The 25,832-nt window shown below is 38.1% G+C and overlaps 1 protein-coding gene across 3 annotated transcripts in view; it reads left to right on the forward strand.

Moving 5' to 3' along the window:
* sv (paired box protein shaven) overlaps nt 1–25,832 on the forward strand; it is a 114,571-nt gene that overhangs the window by 78,949 nt on the left and 9,790 nt on the right. For 2 of the 3 annotated variants that reach the window (XM_028322720.1, XM_028322722.1), the window contains exons 5-9: nt 3,266–3,463; nt 17,388–17,493; nt 18,249–18,417; nt 21,526–21,611; nt 22,834–22,987. In XM_028322720.1, coding sequence (XP_028178521.1) covers nt 3,266–3,463; nt 17,388–17,493; nt 18,249–18,417; nt 21,526–21,611; nt 22,834–22,987 — 713 coding nt within the window. The remainder of the gene's footprint in view (nt 1–3,265; nt 3,464–17,387; nt 17,494–18,248; nt 18,418–21,525; nt 21,612–22,833; nt 22,988–25,832) is intronic. The other variant, XM_028322721.1, reaches the window with a different exon arrangement.

The following is a 25,832-nucleotide window of genomic DNA, read 5'->3' on the forward strand; positions in this document are numbered from 1 at the left end:
ATGTTCTGTTAAATAATTTAATTATGATGAAAAGAGACAAAACAGAAATAAAAGAACGAAAATGTAACTACACTGTTTTAATTAAGTAGTTTGAACAGGGCTTGACTATACATACAGGGTGTTTGGCGGAAGCTAAGCTAAATTAAGTAATCAAATCAAATCTTGCCACAAATCTCTACTAAAATTTTTAAAAAGTCAACATCTCTAGGACTGATCTCGGCTAATAAATATAAATAATCATTAGACATCGTAAAAATAGTCTATAATACTTTTTTTGTACACCACTGTACCTCTAGCACTCTCGTAGGGTGTGATCACACTTGTAATTGACTTATCCCGAGTGCGTTTGTGAATAATTCGCGAGTGTGCGCCCGCCCTAACACTAACCGACCGAATGCGGTTCAAACCGGTTGTAATGATGTAACCGGATTAATCCGGATTTATTAACGTTGAGTGTTTTTTGGGCGCAATTTCAATGTAATTTTTGAGTTATATTTGAATTAAGGATGATATTTAACCGGCTTCAACAAATGGAGGAGGTTCGCAATTCGGTTGGTATTTGGTAAAAGATCAGAAAATTGTTTCTGATTTTTTTTCGATCAAGAGTGTTAAGTCGAATTAATTTAGGTATATGAGGAGTCGGGCAATACCAAATCGGTGTAATGTGGGTATTTTCACACTAATTGTTCATACTGATTATCACCCCCGTTAAACTATTGGCCGATAAAAAATCTGTTCGTTTTGAAAGTGAACGTCTTTCGGCTGAAACGAATGAACGAACGAACGAAACAGTCTGTTGTATTGTAGTCTGTGGGGACTCTAAAATGTCTCTATTTTTTTTTGTTATTTGATTGATACCAAACGAACAGACTATTATAATAAGAAAAACATATCCAACTAACACTGTTACTAATTTACTTTTATTAATTAGAGTTCCCATGATACAAATCAATAAACAATAATGCAAAACAATCAGCCATCTCAAAAACAAATTAAACAATCCCTTACCTTACAGCTCCTTAGGGTGTCATCCCCTGGGATACAATGTTCGACAAAATGAATAGCTTCATAAGGGGAGAACGGGGACATTTGCAAATGGGATGTGTGATGTGACCTTTTTGAGTTTTGGGATGCGAAAAATGGTATTAAAGAACGTGTTACGGGTAAGAGAGTCGTTAGTTAATGTCTTAAGGTTAAAGTCATCGGTTTATGAAGAGATGTTGAATTTTTTTATGTTTACCACCCAAAACTGTATTTTTCTGAATATTTTTTTTTTCATTTATAATTTGGGGAGGCCTTTGTCAAAACGATCGAACGTAAAAATTACCAATGCCCCAGAAGATCATAATCATTATCATTTATTGCTTCATAAGTGTACATAGGTGGTGATCTTAAACTAAAAGTGAAAGTAAAAGATGTTGAGGTATTGTCAAAATTCTATAAAAACAAAGGTTGAATCGTCTCTATTCCATCAATGCTATTTCTCATAATATTTACAAGTTCTAATACCTACTTTCCAAGATTGGCAAAAAATAAATAATCTAAGATACACCAACTCAAACTTGGCAGTTATTTGAATTCAACTTAATCCAATGTCGTACAAGTGTCCAAAAAATAGATTAAGTATAGAATAAAGCAATTATGTTTCGTCTAAAAATGTATTTTAAAACCTATTAACTATTATTACAATCATCATTGATAAGCAATAAAACCGAACTTCCCTTGACCAACTACAAGTGTCACATAACTCTACTCCAAAAAAATAATTATTTCAAATCGCAAATGCATCCCCACGAAAGGGTAGATCGGGCCAACTAATCAAATTGTCATAATACCGTCCATTATTTTATTGGGGGAAATTTAATTTTCGTCAGTTCTAATGCCATGCCCCAGGGGAGGGGCGGGACAAGTTTATGGGTGATTTGGGAATAGGACCCAATATGGTGCGATTTTTTTAGACATACTTGATGTGATTTCGGATTTTTAACAGTTGGTAGCGAATTGGTTGTCGTTTGGTTGTTAGTAACGGGTTTTTGTCAGCGTTTCTTTTTTGTTTTGAAACGAAAATTTTGTAATTTTTTCATAGGACATTCGTTGACATTAATAAATACACTGTCCCTCAGCAGCATTACTTTTTTATGCATAACTAGCGGCCGCCCGCGACTTCGTACGCGTGGATCCCGTTTTACTCCCTTCATCTATCTTACGCGGTTTAGATTTTTTCATACAAATGTTTTTTTCCGCTAACTCCCGTTCCCGTGGGATTTTTGCAATATCCTGTTGTAACTAAGCTTCAAGTTTACTAAGGTACCTGCATGCCAAATTTCAAGCGTCTAACTTAAGCGGTTTAGATTTTTCATACAAGTGTTTTTTCCCGCTAACTCCCGTTCCCGTGGGAATTTTGCAATATCCTGTTGTAGCTAAGCTTTAAGTTTACTAAGGTACCTGCATGCCGAATTTCAAGCGTCTAACTTAAGCGGTTCAGATTTTTCATACAATACGATTTTCCCGCTAATTCCCATTCCCGTGGGAATTCCTAAGTATCCTATAACCTGCCCAGGAGTATGAAGAATAATTGTACCAAGTTTCGTTAAAATCCGTCGAGTAGTTTTTGTTTCTATAAGGAACATACAGACAGACAGACAGACAGACAGACAGACAAAAATTTTACTGATTGCATTTTTGGCATCAGTATCGATCACTAATCACCCCCTGATAGTTATTTTGAAAATATATTTAATGTACAGAATTGACCTCTCTACAGATTTATTATAAGTATAGAAGACAAGGCAGGTAATTTGAATTCTAATAAATATTGACTGATACTAAAATTATTAAATTACTATTAACTATAGTTAACATAAAACCACTTAATAAACGTGGCTCAGTGCGCTTGCATGACAAAGTGTTCAAATGTCACCTGAGGTAGTAGTGGATTTTATCAATCCTCAATTATTTATTGCTTATCCCAGTGTGCATAAGATCTTACAAAAGCACAGTTTATCAAGTGATCAATTTATGGCACCAAATGGTTCGTGTAGTATTACACTCGGCGCTGGCTAGCCAGTTCCTTTGCTTGAACTTGGCTTGACACGCTGCCACGTGTCTAGATTAGAATTCGAAAAAAAAAACATTGGAAAAATCTTTACTTGGTGTCTTTTACACGGCTGATGGGAGGCTAAAATCTGTTTTGGAATTGTAAAATTCAATCACCAAATCCATACCTAACCTTTTACATACCTTATTAACCCATTTTCCCTTCCAGGTACTACGAGACCGGCAGCTTCAAGGCCGGCGTGATCGGCGGCTCTAAGCCCAAAGTGGCGACGCCGCCGGTGGTCGACGCCATCGCGGCGTACAAGCGAGAGAACCCGACGATGTTCGCCTGGGAGATCCGGGACCGGCTGCTGAGTGAAGGGATCTGCAGCCAGGATAACGTGCCTTCTGTATCTAGCATTAACAGGTAAGATAAATATTTTTTTGTTTAAAAAGCTAACTCTCCCCCGGTACAAACTTGACCTTCACTGGTTGGGTTTTTAGGCGGTCAAGCTGTAGATTCTGGCTACACAGGGAACCGGTAGCGACCATATTGGAAAAATATCTATAATGATTGTTTCACTCAAATTAATGATGAGTAGGTTACCTAAGTACCTAATTTCAATTAAAAAGGTTAGTAGGTACTTATTCGATACGAAATTCTCCCTCAAAAGTATTATACATCTTTCATATTAATTGTAATCGTAAGTACCATTCGTAAATAATTATTACACCTCTATAAAATTTTGTTATCGCACTCGTTATTCTATTTCAATTATAACTTTTTAAGAATTTGATTAATTTTTTTACTTATAACAACGATTTATTGTGATCAGGAAGTTTCACAATTTGAAGATAGGCAATTTTATCACACATAACAAAATATAATAAAACTAGCTTTGCCCGCTACTTCGTACGCGTAATAATAGTTTGAATAATATTTCCCGTTTTTGCAACATTTTCCTTTACTGCTCCGCCCCAATTGACTGTATGGTGATGTTATTATTATAGCCTAAAGCCTTCCTCGAAAAATGGGCTATCCCACTCAAAAATATTATGTTTTCAAATCGTACCAGTAGTTTCCAAGATAAGCGCGTTCACTAGCCTCCTGTCCCATAAAAAAAAACAAGCAAACAAACTCTTCAGCTTTGTAATATTATAGTATAGACTAGCGGCCGCCCGCGACTTCGTACGCGTGGATCCCGTTTTACCACCTTAGGGATGGAGTTTCGTAAAATCCGTTCTTAGTGAGCACCTACGTTCTAAAAGGAACCCCTATGCAAAAAGACAATGCCGGAAATTGGCGTCTTTTTTTTTCGCGCGGCTATCGACCAAACTTTGTTTTTTGATTACAAAATAGTGTAATAAACCAAACTTACTATGACATGTGGATGCGGCACTATGGATGCGGGCAGCGCAGGACCGTTCATTGTGGAAAACCTTGGGGGAGGCCTTTGTCCAGCAGTGGACGTCATTTGGCTGAAACGACTATGACATGTATACCTCTAAACTCAGTCTGAACTGAGTTACGAGCATTAGAAGTTTGATGATTTTCATACTAGATTTGCTTTTTGTTTATTATATTTTGTTTGGTTTATTATACTATTTTGTAATCAAAAAACAAAGTTGGGTCGATGGCCGCGCGAAAAAAAAAGACGCCACTTTCCATACAAAATCTGACATTGCCATTTGAGACTCCTAGCACTTGTAGTTTCTGAGATTTCGTGGTGAGTGAGTCAATCAGTGACCTTTCGCTTTTATAGATATAAATACATCATTAGCTAATCGAAAAACGCTGTAACTTCTATATCCAATCACACAACAGAAATATTCGAGAAAAACCAAGATACTTTCAGTTATTGTGCGTCCATAATTCAATGGATGCGAACAGGACTTCCGGTGCGCGCGGAGCACGTGTCTCTACATCCGCCGCCGCCATCTTTATTCTCCCCCCTCCGGTTTCCGGAAAACGCCGTTGGTCCCGTCACGCAACCCCTTGATGTGGCCACGAAGTTAGCGGAAGGAACGCAGCATCCCTGATACTCATTTTATAGATAAAACTTTATTAACTAGTTCTTCGCCAATCAATTAAGCCAATATTTTTCTAAAGAACTTCAAAAATATTAATTGTCTAAAATTGTGTAGGTAAGTCTTGTTGTTAATAAATAAGAATAAATACAGATGAAAAAAATATTTTCGTTTTCTGAGGTGCGTTATGCGTATTTACTTTATTATGAAATTTTCGGTTCAGCGCTATGTCATCATCATCATCATCTCACCCACAGGACGTCCACTGCTGTACATAGGCCTCCCCCAATGCTTTCTATGTTGGCCGGTTGGTAGCGGCCTGCGTCCAGCGCCTTCCTGCTACCTTTATAATGTCGTCGGTCCACCTTGGGGTGGACGTCCCACGCTGCGTTTTCCGGTACGCGTCCGCTATGTAGTGCGTCCTAATTTATTTCTAGAATAGCTCTCTGTAGGAAACATCATCCACTTTTCAAGCACTAACCTCAATAAAGCTTCCCATCTCATGGCCCTACAACTCTTTTCCCCGCCACGTATTACCTTAAACAAAACTATACCTAAACAACAAACAAAAGAGCTCGAATTACAACGACGTGCTTTCTACCCTTCACGGGAACGCCTCGGTTTCGGTACAAACGTTATGGATCTACTATATGACTATTATACGACTGTGTAACACTAAAAGTTTTATAGTAGCTATTTATGCGATATTGTGTAGTTGACAGACATACGGACAAAAGGCACAATGGCAGATGAGATGGAACAATGGCCATGTTTTGATAGGCTTTTCCTGTGGCTTCACTTGTCTTTGGAGGCACTTGAGTACGTACTTAATAAAGTTGAAACAACAGATTCTCTGGCATAACAATAAATGTGGATTAATGCTAAGAAAAGAGATAAATATGTCCTTACTTAAAGAAAAACTCTATTGGTAAGTGGTCACATTATGTTTACACAAATGTAAGATACCTACCTGATGTTTTCTTACAAAATCCTGGATAATATTGAAAGGGGTTATGCCTTTCCATTTTAAGTGTTGCCATGTTTATCACTCATAGCTAGATGCTAGTATGACCAGACTGACAGTGACAGACGGAACTGTAAATGCCACACTAGTGCTAGCTCGTGAACGCATAAATTCTATTTTGCTTTGGAGCTATATTTGCTGAAGAGTTTGGCTGAACGCCCTTATCTCCGGAACTGCCGGTTCGATTTGAAAAATCTTCTTGTGACAGTTAGTTCACTTATCGAAGAAAGCTATAGGCTATATACCATCACGCTACGACTAATAAGAGCAAAGCATCAATGAATAATGTTGCAGAAACGGGAAAAAATATTTAATATTTATACGCATACGAAATTGCGGGCACAGCTAGTGTGTCATATTATTAATATTTCCTACAAAACTTGTCAATTTACAATGACGTTATCACCCATGTCGGTACAGAAAAAGCTTTCCATCGTAATTACATTCACAGCCACTCGATTTGAGTGTTGCCAACGTCAAACAAATCCCACCTGTATCGGTGTTGCCAGATAAGATAAAAATACGGATACGGGCAAATTGGTTGGTGTGAAACTTGTAATTTTATCGGTATGCTACCGTTTATTAATTTTCTTATCGATGTTTGCATCCGATTTGTTATCGATTTTGCTTTCGTGTTGTTGTCATGAAATTAATAATGGCCAAGTTTGTATTCATATAACTTTTTGATAAGTAGATATCCTAAACTCAAAGGTAAAAGGGTTACCTACCTGACTGACTGACTGACTGAATGGCTGACTGGCTGACATAGTGATCTATCAACGCACAGCACAAACCACTGGACAGATCGGGCTGAAATTTGGCATGCAGGTAGATGTTACGATGTAGGCATCCGATAAGAAAGTATTTTACGAAACTCCACCCCTAAGGGGGTAAAACGGCATCCACGCGTACGAAGTCGCGGGCGGCCTCTAGTACTTAATAAGCCTTCTAGTAAATTGTAGAGTCTCTTAAACTGAACTATATACATTCACATGGAGGAGTATGGTGAAAATATGTGCAACGGATCTTGTAATTTATTAGGGCTTCTTATTGACTACGGAACCCTGAAAACACAATATTTAATCCAAAATCATATAATTATAGCTTCTATCTAGCCCCTTCAATGTTTTTCATTACAAACCTCCGAACAAAAACTTAATCATTTTTTAAACTCGTTTTTAGAGCACAGTTACTTTTGGAAGTAGGCTGAACGATCTTTTTATTAGTTTAATTTTAACCTACCTTCAATTTCCGGACGGATACGACCTGCAAGCCTTCAAGAAGAGAGCGTATCTTCACCTTAAAAGCCGGCAACGCACCTGTAACGCCCCTGGGACTATAGGCGACGGTAATCACTTACCATCAGGTGATCCGATTGCTCGTTTGCCTCCTGTCTAAAAAAATCTTAATCTTTAATCCGCATTTTTGTTCGTCCTTTTCTCACATTACAATCATTATCATCCCCCCACTTCTCAGTAACAAATTCTCAAAACAGTAGCATTGCTACTCAATCAAAATGCATTCAGCCCCTCTTCCGGGGGTCCATTATATGACAATGAAGCTTTATTGGCATCTATAAATAGTGAGGGTAGTTTAAATCGTATTACTAGTAATGGACTGGAGTTTTTTTAAGTGCATCGTGAAATTGAGACAAATCAAAGAAGAATGTCCTCATAAAATATACAGTTTTTGTTCGTAAAGGGATTTTTTTTTTCGATGGTCAGTAAGTTCTAAAAGGATTTCTTAAGGTCTGGTTATTGGATGAAAACTTATTTTTTCACTAGTAACTTTTATATTGGCGACATTATATCCTACATAAAATTGAGATCAAAAATTTTACTAAATAGGTACATTTACCTACTTAAATTGCTGTAACAATACATAAGTAGATGATGATTGTATTAAAAAAGAACTCGAAACCCTGTAATTAGAAACTAACCAATTAGCATATTCCAAAACACTTTTCCAACCAACCAAATCCAAAATAATAATTCAAAGTTTGATTTACGATCGCAATTACATTTGAAAATTTGCCACATCGCAGTCAATTTGGCGGCCATCTTCCCAAGGTCGATTCACACCCCACGACACGCGTCCGGCACGCGTCCGGCGCGTGCGCATAACGCGACGGAACTCGGAGGAAGGAGGGTTGAGTGGCGAAAAGTTAAGAGCCATCATCTAGCTTAATAGCCAATGAATGCAGGATATGTGTTCATTGGAATTTATTTAAGTTTCGATAGAATCATAGGAGAGCGGTTGACTTGAAACAAAATATCACGGGTGTTTATTTGGACATAATAAGTAAACTCTTCACTAAACTAAAAAGACCTAAGATTTCTCAATAACTTTTATCTACCATTGATCAGAAAAATTGCTTCAAATAGGTACACAAATTAATAGCCTATCTATACAACACTTAACCCTTCGATTAAGCAAAAACTCTTGATCATTTTGGTCGAAGAAGGTCGATTTTGTAACAAAATGTAATTGTAGTCAATACATCGGTCGGTCCCATCCAGATAATAATAACTTGAAATGCTGTAACCTAAAAAATAAGACATCAAAAATAGGAAAATCATCATTTTAAGGTCATTGAGTCTACACACCCTTTCCTATTTACCAGATACTTAAGGATTTGAGCTCTAGAATAGATAGAACAATACCTCACTCGTAACATAAACCATTTTTATCGGCTCACGGAACCCCAAAAACAACCTTGACAAACCCGCAAAAGAGCCGACTCGGAAAACGTCAAGACATTTTTTAATCGGGCCACTTAATTGAGGCTATATATCTGACTTCCCCATTTTGACATTTGGATTTTTGCCGCCGTCAGCCGAACTGAATAATTTGTCGGGGTAATTTTGCCGGGAGTCCCGTTTGAGGGGTAAATGTGTCAGCGCGCTTTTAAAGCCGTTACGATATTTTTTGGCTCGTTCTTTTCTGTTGTTCAAATTATAAAAATGCGTATTGAGATTTTTGTGGGAGAAAAAGCTATCGTGACTTTTATACAACATCCGAGTGGTAGAAAAATTAATTGTGAATGATATTAAGTTCTACTTACTCATATCAGGTCGATGTATGTTTCTTGTTCATTTATGCGACTCTTTTGGATGGATTTTGATGAAACTTCTTCACAAAGTTACATCGAAAGTTATAAGGACAAACTTGGGAGAAAATTCTACATAGTCAAACTTTTATTTCAATGACTTACATTATCCTATACATGAACTTGAACGTATTCTGATCTTGAAAGGAGACCGAGGAGAGTTGTGACATTATCGATTTTTTGGAACTTATTATCTACTTGCGAGCTCCATAACAGTACGCGTTTTTAGTTCAAGTCTCGAGCTAAGAAATACGCGCTATTGCGAGCTCGCAAATTCCAAAAATCGACATGTCACAATTCTCCTCGGTCTCCCCTACTACTTAATAAGTTTAGTAAAAAATGTACTCAGCAATTTCAATATTTCGCTTAAATAACCACTGCTTGTACTCTTGCAAAAGGATACACAAAACTAAAAATTTAAGCACCCTAATAAATTTGACCAACAATAGAGCACTTGCATCTAGAATACAACAGCATTACGATGAAACATGGCCGCTTTAGTGTTGTCGGATAATCTTCAGTGGGACGCCTCGTCCCAATTTTAAGTATCTTTTACAAAAACCAACTGTAACGGTTTAACGTGGACTGTTTAGGCCAGATATGCGTTAAAACTCCATGAATTAAATAATACATAGTAATATATCATCATGCCTGCCAAGCGTGGAGATTATGGCAAAACCCTTCACTAAAGACTAAGTGGAGGAATCCAGCAGTGGACTGTAAAGGGCTGTTGATGATGATGATGATGATACCATTATGAGTACTAATCAACTTCAAACTGACACCCAATCATAATTTAGTACTGACTTTTTATCATGAACATGAAAGTGACATAATTTACCTACAGGTAGTGTTTACTTCTAACCTAATTTTTAAACTCATGCTGTAACTTGGATATTTTAAAAATTAATACATGAAAGCCACCTTCTTCTCATCCTTGTCCTTTCAACTGCAGGGAATAGACATCCCCAGTGCTATCATAAGATTTATTTTGACACCAAAAAGTATTTATATGTAAACTTATGTAACGTGATTTTGAAAATTATAAATAACTTGATAAAATCGAACTGCCTAAGGTGGGAATTGAACCCACGACCTTCCGCTTGCCGGGCGACTGGTCTTCCAGTTCTGACAGTTTGAGATGCAACTCTTAACGCTAAAAATTAAATAACTAACGTGATTTTGTTTAAAACGAATGCTGTCCCACTTACCAAACTGTCCCTTTAAAGAAACTACGCTACCATCACTACCCATAACCCTTCACAGGAAAGGGATACCATAACCTCGCTTTTTGCGTATTTGTTACGGAAATTTTGCATTTGGATGTCATGCGGATGAATTTATTGGAAGGAACTCGTTTCGGCCATTTTTGGGCAATAAAGTTGTGTCATAGTTATTTACTGGAAACTTTTGTCTCAAGATTTGGTGAGACTTTGGAACTTCTATGGTTATAGTGGGGCATGTTCTAAGCCCACCTGGCTAGCAACCACTCGCATAAAAATACCAATGTTGATAGCATTATTGTTTTTCGGAAGTTGGAGTTGGTCACCTTCGGCTTTATCTTCACTGTCCATCAGATGAGATGCAGGCCAAGAACAGAGTCTCTTGAAGAAGAAGAATGAGAATAAGAACAAATGAGTATTAATTACAACGGTACGATACGATACGATACGATACGATAGTGCTCACCCAGCCAGGACGAGGCCTGCTCCGGTCAAACCGGCATACCAGGAGGCACGATTTTAAGGAAACACACGCTCTGGGATGGGAGAGGACGGCCGACTAGCCGCTGCGTCTTTAAACCGCAACCGGTCGACCACAACCAAGTAGATATGCATCCTGAGCCTGGTCTAGGAAAATAGGTAAAGACGGGTTATCGTTGATAGGACTGAGCGTTGATGCGATGAGATGGGCGGTTCTGGCCTTTGATGAGATGGTTTTGGTTGTTCTTGGTTCATGTACTGCTGCTAGACTAGCCTCGTTGTTCTCTTGATATCTGCGGTACTACGTTTTTGTCGTCTCTGTATCTTCCAGATTAAATATTTCTTCTGCTTCTTTTCTTAATGTCGTTGGAAGGACTAAACGCGTGGTGCGATGAGATGGGCGGTCTAGCCTTTGGTGAGGGAGGTGGCTTGTTTATTCTTGGTTCTCGTACTACTGTTTGACTAGCTTCATTGTTCTCCCAATTGTATCGCCTTATAGGTTTTCTGCCTATATATTCTTCCAGGTCAGGTTTCTTGTATTTCTTTTCTTTAGTATAATCTGGCTTTTAGTGAGATGGCTTGGTTATTCTTAGTTCTTGTACTGCTACAATACTAGCTTCGTTGTTCTTCCCATTTTATGCTTTTTTTCTTCATATCGTTGGTCGGACTGAGCGTTGATGCAATGAGATGGGCGGTCTGGCTTTTGGTGAGGCGGCTTGGTTTTTCTTAGTTCTACTGCTACAAGACTGACTTCATTTTTTTCCAATTTTATGCTATTTTTCTTGATATAGTTGGTAGGACTGAGCGTTGCTGTGATGAGACGGGCGGTCTGGCCTTTGGTGAGATGTCTTGGTTCTTATACTGCTGCTAGAATATCTTCATTTTTCTCCTGAGGTCTGTGTTAGGTAGGTACTGAGTTTTTGGAGTCTTCTTCTTTGTTTACATGTTCCGGGTCAGATATTTGTTATGCTTCATTTCTTATTTCTTTGTGTCATAATTGAGTTTGTTCACTCTTTTCTATTTCTTGGATAGTAGATGTTTAAATTTTAGTTCCATTTATCTACAACCTCTTAAAAACTTGACTCTTTTGTTTTTTTTTAAACTAATTACTACGGCGATAACTGTGGTTTTATGATTTTGTCGTCTTCTTTGTTGTCTGTTTTTCCTTGGTCAAATATTTCTTAAATCATTTTTTTTTTGTTTTTGTTGTTTTGTTGTTTTCTTCTCTCTTCGATTATTCGATTTGTTTGCACTTTTGACTATTCCGTCGATATATGTGGTTCTGGGTTTTTGTCGTCTTTTTCGCTGTCTTTTGACATTATTTTTCAATATCTAATGTTTCTTGTGCTGCTTTTCTTATTTCTTTTTATGGTGGGTTAATTTAGTCTTCCCTCTTTCGTTTCTTGGATAGTGCTTGATGCGGTAAGCGGACGGCAAAAACGGCATTTTATCAGCGCGTTCATATTTTCCTAACATTAAACGGTTCGCCTTGGTGTAATCTAGTAAGTATGATTTCTTTTTAGCTCAATGATCTTTATGCAGGGTGATTGTTACATTGAGTTTCTTCCATCCTTTCCATCAGGTTTTTATTTCTTCACTGTTTCGTGGATATTTTTTTTTCCGTGGATATTTTTAATTTCTTTTAGCACTTAAGTTATTTTCCGATGTCTTCAAGATATCCATGAATTGTCTTCTTGAGGCAAAAGACAGTGCTAACTGTCTCGTTGGATTAGGTTTTTATGCTCTTGGTGAAAGAATGTATTCTCATTGAAAAGATCTTATTAGATTCAAATTTTCTGGTTGAAATCCGTTTTCCGACGAGGTTATAGAGCAGAGCTTGTTGAGCTGTTTGTGTACACTGTAGGTTCACCTTAAATTGTTTGCAATCTGTAGTTTCTTATTGGAATACGTAGTTTCTGCAATCGATTTGAATATTTTGTAGTTCCTATAGGATTTCTTCATTAAATAGTCAATGGCAAGGTTTTGGTTCCAGTTTTTGAGTTTTCTTGCTATCAAATAAGTTTTTTAGGTGGAGTATCTTTCTTCTGTCTATGATGAAGACCTTTTCCAAAATTCCCTGACCTTCTCTGTGCATTTAAGTCTCTTACAACTGTACNCTAGGCTTTTAACTTAGGCGCTGTGCTGGTCACTGTCACCTACTCGATGCTTTTTTCCTCACCTACAGGTTTTCTCACACAAAAAAATTATCTATAACCACTATTTTTTGCACATCTGACTATGTTAATAGTTAATCGCGAGTATAATTTCGGGTAATTCACTGTTAGAACATTTGAGTTTCACCGTCGCATCGGCGTCAAACGCCATATTATGGCTTTGTAAGTGCCTTTTTAGGGTCGGACCGTCTGGAGCGCACGTGTTGCGCACGTCCACTCCCGAAGGCTGCCCAAAACGAACTCCATGAGTATTAATTACAACGGTGTTGATAAACTATTCGTTTAGCTAACCAATATAAATCCACACAGCTTAAAATCCCAACAAATCTCTCCAACATCAATCTCTCTGACGAGTCCATTACAAACTTAATCCGACCTCTGATGGCTTCGCAAAACAATTTTTGCATATGTCAAGTGGCGGCACGATGACAATAACTCAGCGACGCCATTATCCATCATGGTGGAATGAACTGTCAACGGAAAGCGCGCGAAACAAAATGTAGTGGCGGGAAAACAGAAGTTTAATTATGAGGACTGTCGATGCTGCATCAACTTTGTATTTCGGATTTATTCAGGTTGTAGACAAGATATTTTTAAGTTTAGATGACATTTTATCTGTGATTGCGTTAAATCGTTTGGTATACGATACTTATCAACTTAAATCTGTCCTTTTCCTACGTTATATCATAAGTTGTATGAAGTAAACAGTAAGTAACAGCATATTTTCTTTCATAGAAATGAGATACTCAATCATGTTTTGACTTTTTTACCATTAATACCTTTTGAGAAGGCTTTATTACAGATCATTTGCGTTCCATGATGCGTGTCAAAAATATGAAGCGTGTGTGCACTTCAATAACTTTGGTTGAAAGGAATCTATTTTTTTTTAATGGCAACCATCTCTGGGAGGTTTATTTCTGCCAATGTCGAGTGAAAATTGACATAGTTATCAATAGAACGTGGGTGTTTCAGTTCTATTGATTTTTCATGGATTCCGTGGAGTTAAGTATGCCCGTAAGCAGGTTTCAAGACGCCACCGGGTCCAAAGCGGGTTGTTCATACGATAACCCACTCGACACTCGATGCGCGCTCAAATTCGAAGTATCTCAATGTTTTTTTATAATTTATCACTTCACTGCACTTTAGAACACTGCACTTTAGAACACAAAATAACACCAAATTTGTACACTAAAGTCCATTAAATAATAAATTGAAACCATTAAAACAGATCGACTATGCTTACAGTTCAACTACCCTCCACGGAATCCGAAAGGAATCTAATATTTTAAGCCTTTAATTGTCATAAAACTCTTCTAATGTCATTGACTTGCCCCAAAAACTCTCCAATCTTGCAATTTTTGGACTTCATTTTCCCTCAACCTAACCTCAAAGACCCTAAAGCCCACCGCACGCGTGCGACTTTTTACCCCGCACAATACGTCGGAAGCGTTACAAATCGCGACCACCGCTGCTTATATTGAGAAAGGATGTCGCGGCGCGTGGCGCTGATCTATGACGCTATTTGCAAGCGGTCGCGACTTTTTGCAAGTGTGCGGCATTTTTTTTTTGTAATGGAATAGTCGTGTCATCGGTTTTAATTGGAGCCACTATATTCATAATTCGATGGCTCCTACGTATAAGGGCGAAACTGCCGCTTACGCCTTTTTCCAATTATTTAAGCAATGATTTCACTTTGCTCTTATCTATAACATGAGTAAGAAAAAAAAAATTTTTTTCCATTAGATACAAAATAAATTTTTTGGCAAATAGGCGTATGTGCAAAACTACGCCACGTATAAAGCCCAATCATACGATTCGTCAATCTATACGAGTAGTTGCTTACATAAACATATATTTTTTATAATCCAAATCTTAAATAAAGCCATGAAAATATTTAGCAAATTGTTTTATTTATAAATTATGACATATTATATAGTTATTTAATTTTTAGCGTTAAGAGTCGCATCTCAAACTAATTTGAAAATTATAAATAACTTGAAAAAATCGAACTGCCTAAGGCATCGTGGGTTGAATTCCCGCCTTAGGCAATTCGATTTTTTCAAGTTATTTATATTTTTAGCGAGACAGACAGACAGACAGAGTTACTTTCGCATTTATAATATTAGTAAGGACTTGTCACACTAGATGCGGTCTGCGTTTTGCATAAAGTGAACAAATTCAATCATCGGTTCAGTGGTTTAGGTGTGAAAGCGAGACAGACAGACAGACAGAGTTACTTTCGCATTTATAATATTAGTAAGGACTTGTCACACTAGATGCGGTCTGCGTTTTGCATAAAGTGAACGCAGACCGCATCTAGTGTGACAAGTCCTTACTAAAATTATAAATGCGAAAGTAACTCTGTCTGTCTGTCTGTCTTTCACACCTAAACCACTGAACCGATTTTGATTAAAATTGGCATAGAGATGGTTTGTGTCCCGGGAAAGGACATAGGATAGTTTTTATCCCGGTTTTTGGAACAGGGACGCGCGCTATAAAGTTTTTCTGTGACAGACAATACTTCACGCCAATGAAGCCGGAAAACTAGGTACCTAATCATTAAATCGAGTTAAAATTAAGTTTGGTCTACTATAATCGACCATAGAATTTCGTACAAAGAGCGTTTAAAAGCACAACACGCATGTCATGCATACCTTTCGATTTCCTATACTTTCTCGTCCGTCCTAGGACAATACGTAGAAAGTTTAAAAGTAGACTTAACTACGATGACGGTAGTAAGTGAATGTTGAATGAGTTGTGGGTTTCATTCAATGTGTTTACTTTTCTTTTCTATTACGCCAAAAAAGAGTGGGTTGAACAAAATGTTTTTTCTGAACAAATGTTCCACCTACTTACTCTTCCCGTGGATGTCGTAAGAGGCGACTAAGGGACAAATGCGAACATCAGGCCTCCCCAACCCGTCTGGCCAGCGTGGGGAGTGTAGGACAAATCCTTCATTTGCCTCTGGTAAATTAGAGAGGGGCGCGCTCCTAAATAGGACTCCACTCTTCGTAAGAGGCGACTAAGGGACAAATATGCGAAAATCGGGTTTCCGAAATCTATCTGGCCAGCGTGGGGAGTGTAGGACAAATCCTCCATTTGCCTCTGGTAAATTAGAGAGGGGCGCGCTCCTAAATAGGACTCCACTCTTCGTACGAGGCGACTAAGGGACAAATATGCGAAAATCGGGTTTCCGAAATCTATCTGGCCAGCGTGGGGAGTGTAGGACAAATCCTCCATTTGCCTCTGGTAAATTAGAGAGGGGCGCGCTCCTAAATAGGACTCCATCGAACTGCCTAAGGCATCGTGGGTTGAATTCCCGCCTTAGGCAATTCGATTTTTTCAAGTTATTTATATTTTTTAAAAATATGACACATTATGTTAAAAGACCTAACTAAATCTCGAGCACAGTATATGGGCGTATTTGCGTTAAAACGTAAAACGGTACATTAAACGACTTTTTCTAACTGATTTATTATTGATATAGCACATGATAACAATTAAAATAATTACATGCATAAATAAAGAGAGTAATCGCTTAAAATATTATATTTACGTTGTCATTTAAGTCTCTTTACGTTGAACAATATACATGAAATTATAGAAATATGCCGACGTAAAAGGGCAATGCGTAAAATCTCAAAATATATAAGAAAAATATAAAAATTGGTAACAGCAGTAGCAAAAGCATTACATGTTAAGGCTAAATGTGAAATTTCATTAAATTCGTTTTAGTAGGTCAGAAGATATGACCCAAAAATATGGTTCTGGCCACTAAAATGGCTCTCCTGTAAAATTTACTTTTTTCACTTACGCCAGTATACGTAGGAGCCATCGAATTATATTTATGTATTTGGAACGATCATAAATGTGCAGTTTTCCAAATTGTTTGCTTATTAGCTGTGCAAAGCTGCAGTTGTTGATTCTTTCCTAACATTAGTCATAGAGTCAAAAAGTCAATAGTGAGACCATCTATCCCTAAATCTAAGATCCTGTGTTCAATTTCCAATGGGAGCCAAATCTATTCATTTGATTAGTGGTAGGGCTTTTCTAAGTCCACCACTATATCGCAAAAACAACATTATCAAAGCATTGAGATTTGAGATTAAAATAGCCAGGTGGCTAGCCGATGGTTGACGATTCCAGATGAGGCTTACTTCCACCTTCAGCCTGATCTTCACTTTCCATATTCAACCTGATCGTCACTATCGGCTGCCTAAAAATCTATAGTTTGCAGGGTGTCTTAACCCCGTTACATCTATGCTTGTGTTTCTCCTATGTACATTGCGTTAAGAATATTTCATTGTCATCAGGATCGTTCGCAACAAGGCGGCGGAGAAAGCGAAGCACGCACATCACCAGCAGCAGCAGCAGCAGCAGGAGCAGGAGATCAGCTCGGCGCAGGGCAGCGTTGTTTCTGTGAGTACAACAAAAAGAAATAAAGATGAAATAAATAAATGTGAGTAAAGATACAGACGACAGCACGTCAAGCCAAACTGAGGTTTTTGCAGTTGTAAAACAAGTGACATCGCAACAAAAAATCATAGTCTGACGTGCTGTCTTCTGTGCTGACCTTCCCATGGCCATGGTCTACCTTATGGTTATTCCGGGTTGAATCGCGGGAGATGTTGCTTTCAACCGCGCCACACTTCTTCGCTCCTTACAAATTCTTGACTCTTCGTCCATGTCCATAAAGTGCGACTCCCTTTTGGGGCTGCAACGATCACGTAACTGGGCACCCTATTGTGCCAAGCTGGTCGAACAGGTCCTCCTTTTACGCCACTTGTATTTGCAAGGTACAGATTGTCGTCAGATATTTGTTGAAAAAGCTTGCACTGTAAGGACTGTCTGGAAAATTATTAACCCTTTATAAGTTACTACTAACCGACCTATCCTACTAAGTGTGTGATTCATTTAGTTAGAAGAAAGAAAGAAAAATAATTATTTAGTCCAAAACAATTATTACAATTTTACAGTTCAAAGTATTTGTACATGTTTGAACCAAAATGGCATCCGCTCAGCATTGTGTCCTGCTCTGAGGTAGACCCCAGAACAGGACGCTGTTATTCTGCGGCGGCCATTGTGTTTCCCTAGAAATGTGTTTCCCTATGACGAGTCAACTGTATGGCAAATCAGTAACCTTTTAAAGCTTACAAATTAACTTACTCTCTCAGGTAATAACCCACGCGGGCAACGCGCCCGGCACCACCGCCGTGCTCTCCCCAAGCGCGGAGCAGCACGTGCCTAACACCGGCAGCTACAGCATCAACGGCATCCTCGGCATCGAGCAGGTGGACGCGCTGCACGGCGCCGGCCTCAAGCGGAAGCGGCACGAGGACCAAGGTAAGAGGGAGACGGCAAGAGGGAGAAGGCAAGAGGGGAAATAGGGCTTGCATCAAGGTTATACCACAACGGTGCCACCAGCTGAAAGAGGTAGAATAGTTTAAGAGTGAGGCACGAAAGGTTTCTCGGTCTTTGGATCACATACGAAACCACCACCGGAATAACAAGAGACATGAACAAGTACTAAAGTAAGAAGAATTCAGGCATAAAGGCTTGGATCAAGGTTAGGACTCTTGAACGGCATCACCTGCTTGAAGACAAAAAAGTATAATGACCGAGATAATGAGAGAGGATTGAAGCATTAAGGTTATACATGGTTTAGATCAAGGTTACTTACAATGAGTTGACTGCAAAGAAAGACTAAGATGGCAATGTGAGAATGAAGGAATTAGAGGCATTCGATCAAGACACTAGAGAAGGTTAAGAATGAGGTAGTAGAATCATGTGCACATGAAGATTTGAATAGCATGAAGGGAGATAAGAATATGAAAGACACAAAAGCGCTCGGGTCTTGACAGTCGTCCTCTCCCTAAGCGCGGAACAGCACGTGCCTAACACCGGCAGCTACAGCATCAACGGCATTCTCGGCATCGAGCAGGTTGACGCGCTGCACGGCACCGGCCTCAAGCGGAAGCGGCACGAGGACCAAGGTACGTGGATAATAAGGGTAAAGAGACTTCCAAAGACGATGACAATGTGTGCAAAAAGAAGGGACAGCTCCTCAACGACATCACTGATCTAAAGAAGAGGAAGCATAGGGTGATCAAGGTTATTCTACAAGGGCACCATCAGCTGAAGGAGGAATAATAGAAGAAGAACTCCTTATTCCTCACCAGCTATAAGATTGCAGAGAAAACCTTGATCCAAAGATCCAGGTAGCTCTATAACGACACCACTGTCTGCAGAACAAGAGGTATGAAGACCAAAGAAGGAGAGGTGAGGCATGGAGGCTACATAATAAAACGGCTCTGCACTGTCTTCCCTGAGTAAAAGATAAAGAAAAAACCTGAAAAAAACAACTTCTTTTGGTTTTTAGTAGTGTCAAGCATTAATAATGGTGTTTTTTCTTCCAGCCAATGTTTCTAGAGTATTGTCAGCTATACATTTAGGAGGTGCTTCTAAACCATTTTGCTCATAATTCATCCCAATTTTCCAGTGCTCCAAAATCCTTTAACCTAATTGATCAGACCATAAAATTTAACTAACTTTCGAGATTCTCGGAAAACTGTGAAACGCGCCCCCCGGGGGCACTCTATCCAATAAAGTCTTAGAAGAAAACTTGTAAGTAATGTTAGTAGAGAACATACTAGCAGGCCCCCGTTGAGCGCGGAATGAGGAGCGGTAGGGATGTGCAGGTTATCGATGTTTGACTTCCCATATCGATACCTGGGAAAAAGGAAAAAGTAATGTGTGTTTTGCAAGCCTCTGACTGATGCCAAATAATGGGCAGTTTCTAAAATAAATAAATATTTGAAATAAATTTTATGTTTATTGGCCTAGATTTATTTTAGTAACCATCAATCGCACTCGCCACTTTAAATGACAATATCTATGCGTGTTGAGTGTTGTAATTGATGTCATTAGATTAAAAAAGAAGACTGCTTTGCTTGTTAAATTAGCAGTTTGCATGTCATTGTACGTTTTTAAAATAAATATATGACTGTCTCACTCACTACACTCATTTTACAAAATTATTTTTTTTCTAAATTAAGATAAACAAATTAATCAAGAAATAAAACTGAAAGTGCTAGTTTCCTTTTTTCTTTACTGTACTTGTAAATCGTCGATAAAACCACAAGATATCGATATAATTACCGACCTTTTCACATCCCTTCTTTCAGTCCTGTTCAACCCGCGGAACCCGAGAGATTTACTGTGCTATTAAATTAACTGCAATCGCTAAGAAGTTATTATTATAACTTCCAACCGATGACTTTTTAATGATGTTGGTTAAAGGGGCTTTAGGAAATTATTTTGAAAAGGCTATAGATTTTTTCAACGAGACGAAGAGGGTTCAGAATTTCCATAAAAGTCATGTTCATGTACTCGTAGATTTGTCAAATTCACTACAAAATCATTATGGTTATAGTTACGGTTAAAGTAAGGTGGTGCAACTAAGCCTAAGAATGTTACCACTTATCGCAAAATCGGCCCAATTCTTCTTCTTCCTCGGTCCCTCACTGATGAGGATCGCGACCACATTAGTGTTCCTCCACAGACTGCGGTCATAAGCTGTGTGGACCGCACGATGCAAACTCCCGCCCACCGTCTTTCTCACCGCGTCTGACCATCTCGTCGGTGCCCTGCCCCGAGCACGTCTGCCTTCCATTTGTCCCAATGAAATAACTGAAAAAATACATGTTCGAACAGATAGTATGTAAAATCATTATTAAATCATACTATATTATGTAGTACCTATAATACGAGTATATTTTGCAAGTCATCCTAACTTTCAGTTTTACATATTTGTTACTGTGTCAGAATAAAGGACGGTGACCTTTTGCGATTTAGCGTAGCCTTGATAGAGTCAGACCTAACCTAACTAATAGTCAGATAGACTGTAAAATGAATTTTATGTACATGGATAAATAATTGATAATGTGTAGTAGGATTTTCATGGGACAGGAGGCAAACGAAAGGCTTACGGAGTAAACGATTTATGCCCGTTTTCACCATCAGTCCCTTATTTTAAGTGACCCTTATTACCATAATAATACCAATACACAGAACAGGAATTTTGTTTATATAGGAGTCACTTAAAAATTAGGGATTGGTGGTGAAAAGGGGCATTAGACTCTCGATCCAAGGGTAAGTTCTGGGCTCTATACTCGGATGGATTTTCATCCTGAAAACTGAAACGTATCCTTTACGTATGTCTTCACCACCTTATCCTGCGCCTAGACTACGAATTGAATATAAATGATTTAAAAATATCTCCAGCCTAGGATGTGCATCATGATAAAATCTTAATGACAACTTTAGTCGAAATATGTATGGGCTTATCGTGCAAAATCGATAAAAGTTTGTCGTGGCGCGCATCCTATATTTAATTTTGTTGTAGTATGTTTTTCATGATAGAGCTATTTTAAAGGGATTTTTTTGTTTCAGACGAGAACCGAGACTTCAACAACCATTCAGAAGACGATGTTAAAAGACAGCGGAGTCATTACAATGGCGACCAAATATATTCTAATGTGAGTAAAAGTGGACTTCAAAGCCCACTATGTTCTTAAACATATTCACATGAAATACTTAGGTACAACGGTTTCGCTTGTGCAAACACATTCTCACAAACATGAGCTACTAATTTGGAAGAAAATTGACACATAATTTTACACTTTGGAAAAAATCATACGCCTACCAAGTACTGTCAACAACACATAAGATTTTACACCTTAATATTGTCCACACCAAGAGTCACTGAATTAAGCTGTGGGTAGAAGTACAAATAAAGCAAACCGTTAGTAAGCCTTTCCTATTTACTAGGGAACTCAACGGAAGTAATTAAACTGATCTGAATTGCAAGATCATTGCAATAACTACAAGATGCATGGTTCATGAAATAGTTTTTCATACAACATTTTCTCGTAAAACTATTCGCAAAGTCGGTATTTGTTAACTTTATATCTCGTTGCGTTAATTTCGGTTTAATCATGGCGGCCGGAAGCGCGCGTCCCGCCATTTGTCTTCGCAAGATGGCGGCCAGTTTACGCGCCAATTCGCGCCAGATTACAGCTGGTCTCGATTAACGGTTGTTATTATCTCCTGTTAATTAGGGATTCGTTTTGCCTTTAGTTTGTTAGTTCTGATTCATTTTGTGGTACACGTAGTCAAAAAAGAATATGGACTTAGAGTAGGCGCACACCGTTGATTTTTAGTTGACCAATAGTTGTGCCCGATTTTAAATTGTATGAAGAATCGGCCAAATCGAATCGGCGTAGTTTGCGCACTCCCATACATGCCCATACTGATCAACTGCCCGATTAAACTATCGGCCGACGAAAAATCAACGGTGTGCGCCTACTCTTACCAAGGCTTAGCAGATTACTGTGTCAATTTCAAGTGACATCATTAGAATAGTAAATTAAATATTATGTAGTAAAATGTTTTTAGTTTCATAATTATGTAATGTAAATGTACCAAGAAAAACTGTGGGGTTTAGCCAAGTCCTACGTGCTTCGCCTAAATTAAAACGAATTAATCACTTCTTTCTACAAGATTTTATTTGATTAAATTCTGGATTGATAAACATAAAAATGCTTGTTGCATAGAATTGCGAAATTATCACTTCTCTTCACATTCAAAAATTTACAATCTGCTTGCAGGTATCTGCTTCATTCAAAGTTTTTAGTTGTTTGTGTTCATTAGTTAACCAATTAAAGGTACAGCCTTATTAAATAATGTATTTTTCACCAGCAGTTATGGTCGTCATCGAAATGGAGCCTCAAGGACGAGTACAAGCTGCTATCCGAGCTGGGCGGCGCGGCGGGCGGCGCGACCGGCTACTACGGCGAGCTGTTCGACGCGCCCTACGAGCACGCCGCCCACCCGCACTACACGCCGCACTCCGGTAAGTACTAGAATGCATAGTATACTAGCGCACTTAATAGCGTCCATACTAGCGCTCTCTGGAGCCCCAAGGCTCAGTGCCTACGACGCGCCGCCCATCCGTAAGTAGCGTCTATACTAGCGCATGTAATAGCGTCCATACTAGCGCTCATTGGAGTCCCCAGGATGAGTACTAGCTCAGTAGCGCGACTGTCTACGAGCACGCCGCCCACTCGCACTATACGCCACTCTCTGATAAGTAGCGTCTATACTAGCGTGCGTACTAGCGCTGAAGCGTGCTAGTGTAGGCTTGAATCAACGATTCCGTACTTCGGGTCATTGTTGTATTCAATGAGTATCCTTTAGTGTAGGTAAATTTAACCAATGTGTAGCGCAAAAAGTAATTGTTACATGTATAGTATTATTTTTATAATCCAATATTACGAGTATCTATGACAAAGCAAGTTTACTAAACATAACACCGACCAGTCAAGACTAGTAACTGTCGCGTGACCGATACTAACAACCAGTTACGTACACCCCACTTAACATTTCTGCAGCCAACTTAACGGGGGGTTAACAAATAACTAATACAAATAACAGTTTTAAAATGATAGCCATCCTCGACAGGCGACCGCCCACTTCCTCTGAATCGTGACTCTATAGTAACGGATATAAGAAGCTGTTATTGTACAATTGTCACTATATTTTTATCCCTATTGCATTGTTTTAAGTCCCTAATGAAAAAGATTTACTGGTTTTGCGTGTTAAATGGTTAAATCAATACAGAGTGTTTGTAGTTGTACAGTATTTTGGAGTTCTGGAACTTTTCTGAAAAACCATTATGGTATAAGTAACCGAATTAAAGTTTCTGTATAGCGTCTGTGACGTGATGTTGATGTCAAATTAACTAGGTACTTCTATTACTAGTATATTATTTAATAAAAGTCGTCTTCTAAAACTTGTATTTTAACGAAGATTTGTGTCTTAAGAGATTCAAACTGATGACTTTCGTGGTTGGTCCCACCAGACAAATCACAAAAATTCAAATTCAGCTTGTCACAGATTGTTATTAATTCTAACCTATTGGTTGTGATCATGAAACAATAATACTGTAAAGTTTAATCAAAATCCATACAGCAGTTTTTGCGTGAAAGAGTAACAAACATACATCTTCATAAACTTTCGCTATAAATTAGTAAGATATTAATAGGATTATTGTAAAAAAACTCTCCCAAACCATACGGAACACGCATCCCATGCGGCTCTATCTTCACCTCCAAGTGACTATGGTTTTCCATAACCACCATCACCACACCATCATTAGTCACGCCCTAAAACGCTGCGGTGTCGCGGTGTTCTATGGCATTCTGATGGTCTAACTGTTTTTGGATGCCTTCGTTGACACTGTGGTGTTTTAGAGTCTGTGGTTACTTATTGTTTATTATTTTTAACCGACTTAAAAAAGGAGGAAGTGTTCCAGTGTTTGTATTTTTTATGATGTGGAAAAATGCAGTAAAATAAACTGAAAGGTTGTGTTCATGTGATCATAGATCCTTTTTGGCATGGCTACGACAAAAGCTTTTACAAAAGTTCTGCAAAAACTTGTTTTTACCCAATTAAACAAACTTTGATAAGGTCTTTTACGTGTACCAACATAATTATGTAAAGCACTTAAACAAGACCTTCGAATAATTAATTATGATGTAGACTATAAAAATGTGGACTAAATAAGCTTTAAGAGCCATTTCACAAAAATATTCCGCGCGAATTTAGGTAAAAGCTGTCAACGCAACGTCAAAAGAGTAAAAAGAACGCTGAAATGGACAAAAAAATCTTGAGCCGTGACCGTATTAAGACTTGATTTAAGTTATTAATTTTAAGGTAGAATGAGGTATTCAAACTTGATTAATTAATTTAAAATTTTAATAGAGTTTATTAAGTCTTTTATATTTCGATTCATAATGAAACACGAATAGGTATAATATGTGAAATATACAGGGTGTTTAAATGGGTATATGAGCCGACACTAGCCCATGTCAACGTGGGCATATAAATGGTATGGTGAAGTCAGAAAATTGATATCTTCATTTTAATTATTTAAATTTTCATACAAATCGGATTTTATAAAATTTATTTTGTATGACAATTAAAAAAAAATTAATGATGATATCAAATTTCTGACTTCACCATACCATTTATATGCCCATGTTAACATGGGCTAGTGTCGGCTCATATACCCATTTACCTAACACCCTGTATATTAAGTACAAAATAAAGACAGTCACATAGTGAAAAATAAATCTGCCCCCTTACAGCTCCATCATCGGACCCTGGATACAAATAATGAAACACGAATAGGTATAATATGTAAAATATATTAAATACAAAATAAAGACAGTCACATAGTGAAAAAAAAAATCTGCCCCCTTACAGCTCCATCATCGGACCCTGGATACGAAATATTCGTCAAGGCGAATCACACAAGCCTTAACTCCATAGGGTTCTATTGTTTTGTTACGGAGGTGGCCATTGCATCTTCTCCAGATCCATTATCAGACAGAGCTAAGAATTATATAAATAAATATTATTATAAGTAAACAAATAACTAAAATAATTCATCTTACTATCTTACTTTTTACTAGTCTTACTAATATTATAAATACGAAAGTTTGTGTGGATGTCTGGATGTTTGTTACACTTTCACGCAAAAACTACTGAACAGATTTTGATGAAACTTTACAGTACAGTACAGCAGTACTAGGCAGTCTGTGTTCAACTATCACTCGGGTCGGACGTTCCTATCGCAAGACCTTTGGTTCACTCAGTTCCGATACGACTCTAGTGCTGTGTGTAATTATTTTCGT

Source organism: Ostrinia furnacalis, unplaced genomic scaffold (genome assembly GCF_004193835.3).
Source record: "Ostrinia furnacalis isolate ACB-3 unplaced genomic scaffold, ASM419383v2 OfSCF7708, whole genome shotgun sequence".
NCBI lineage: Eukaryota > Metazoa > Arthropoda > Insecta > Lepidoptera > Crambidae > Ostrinia > Ostrinia furnacalis.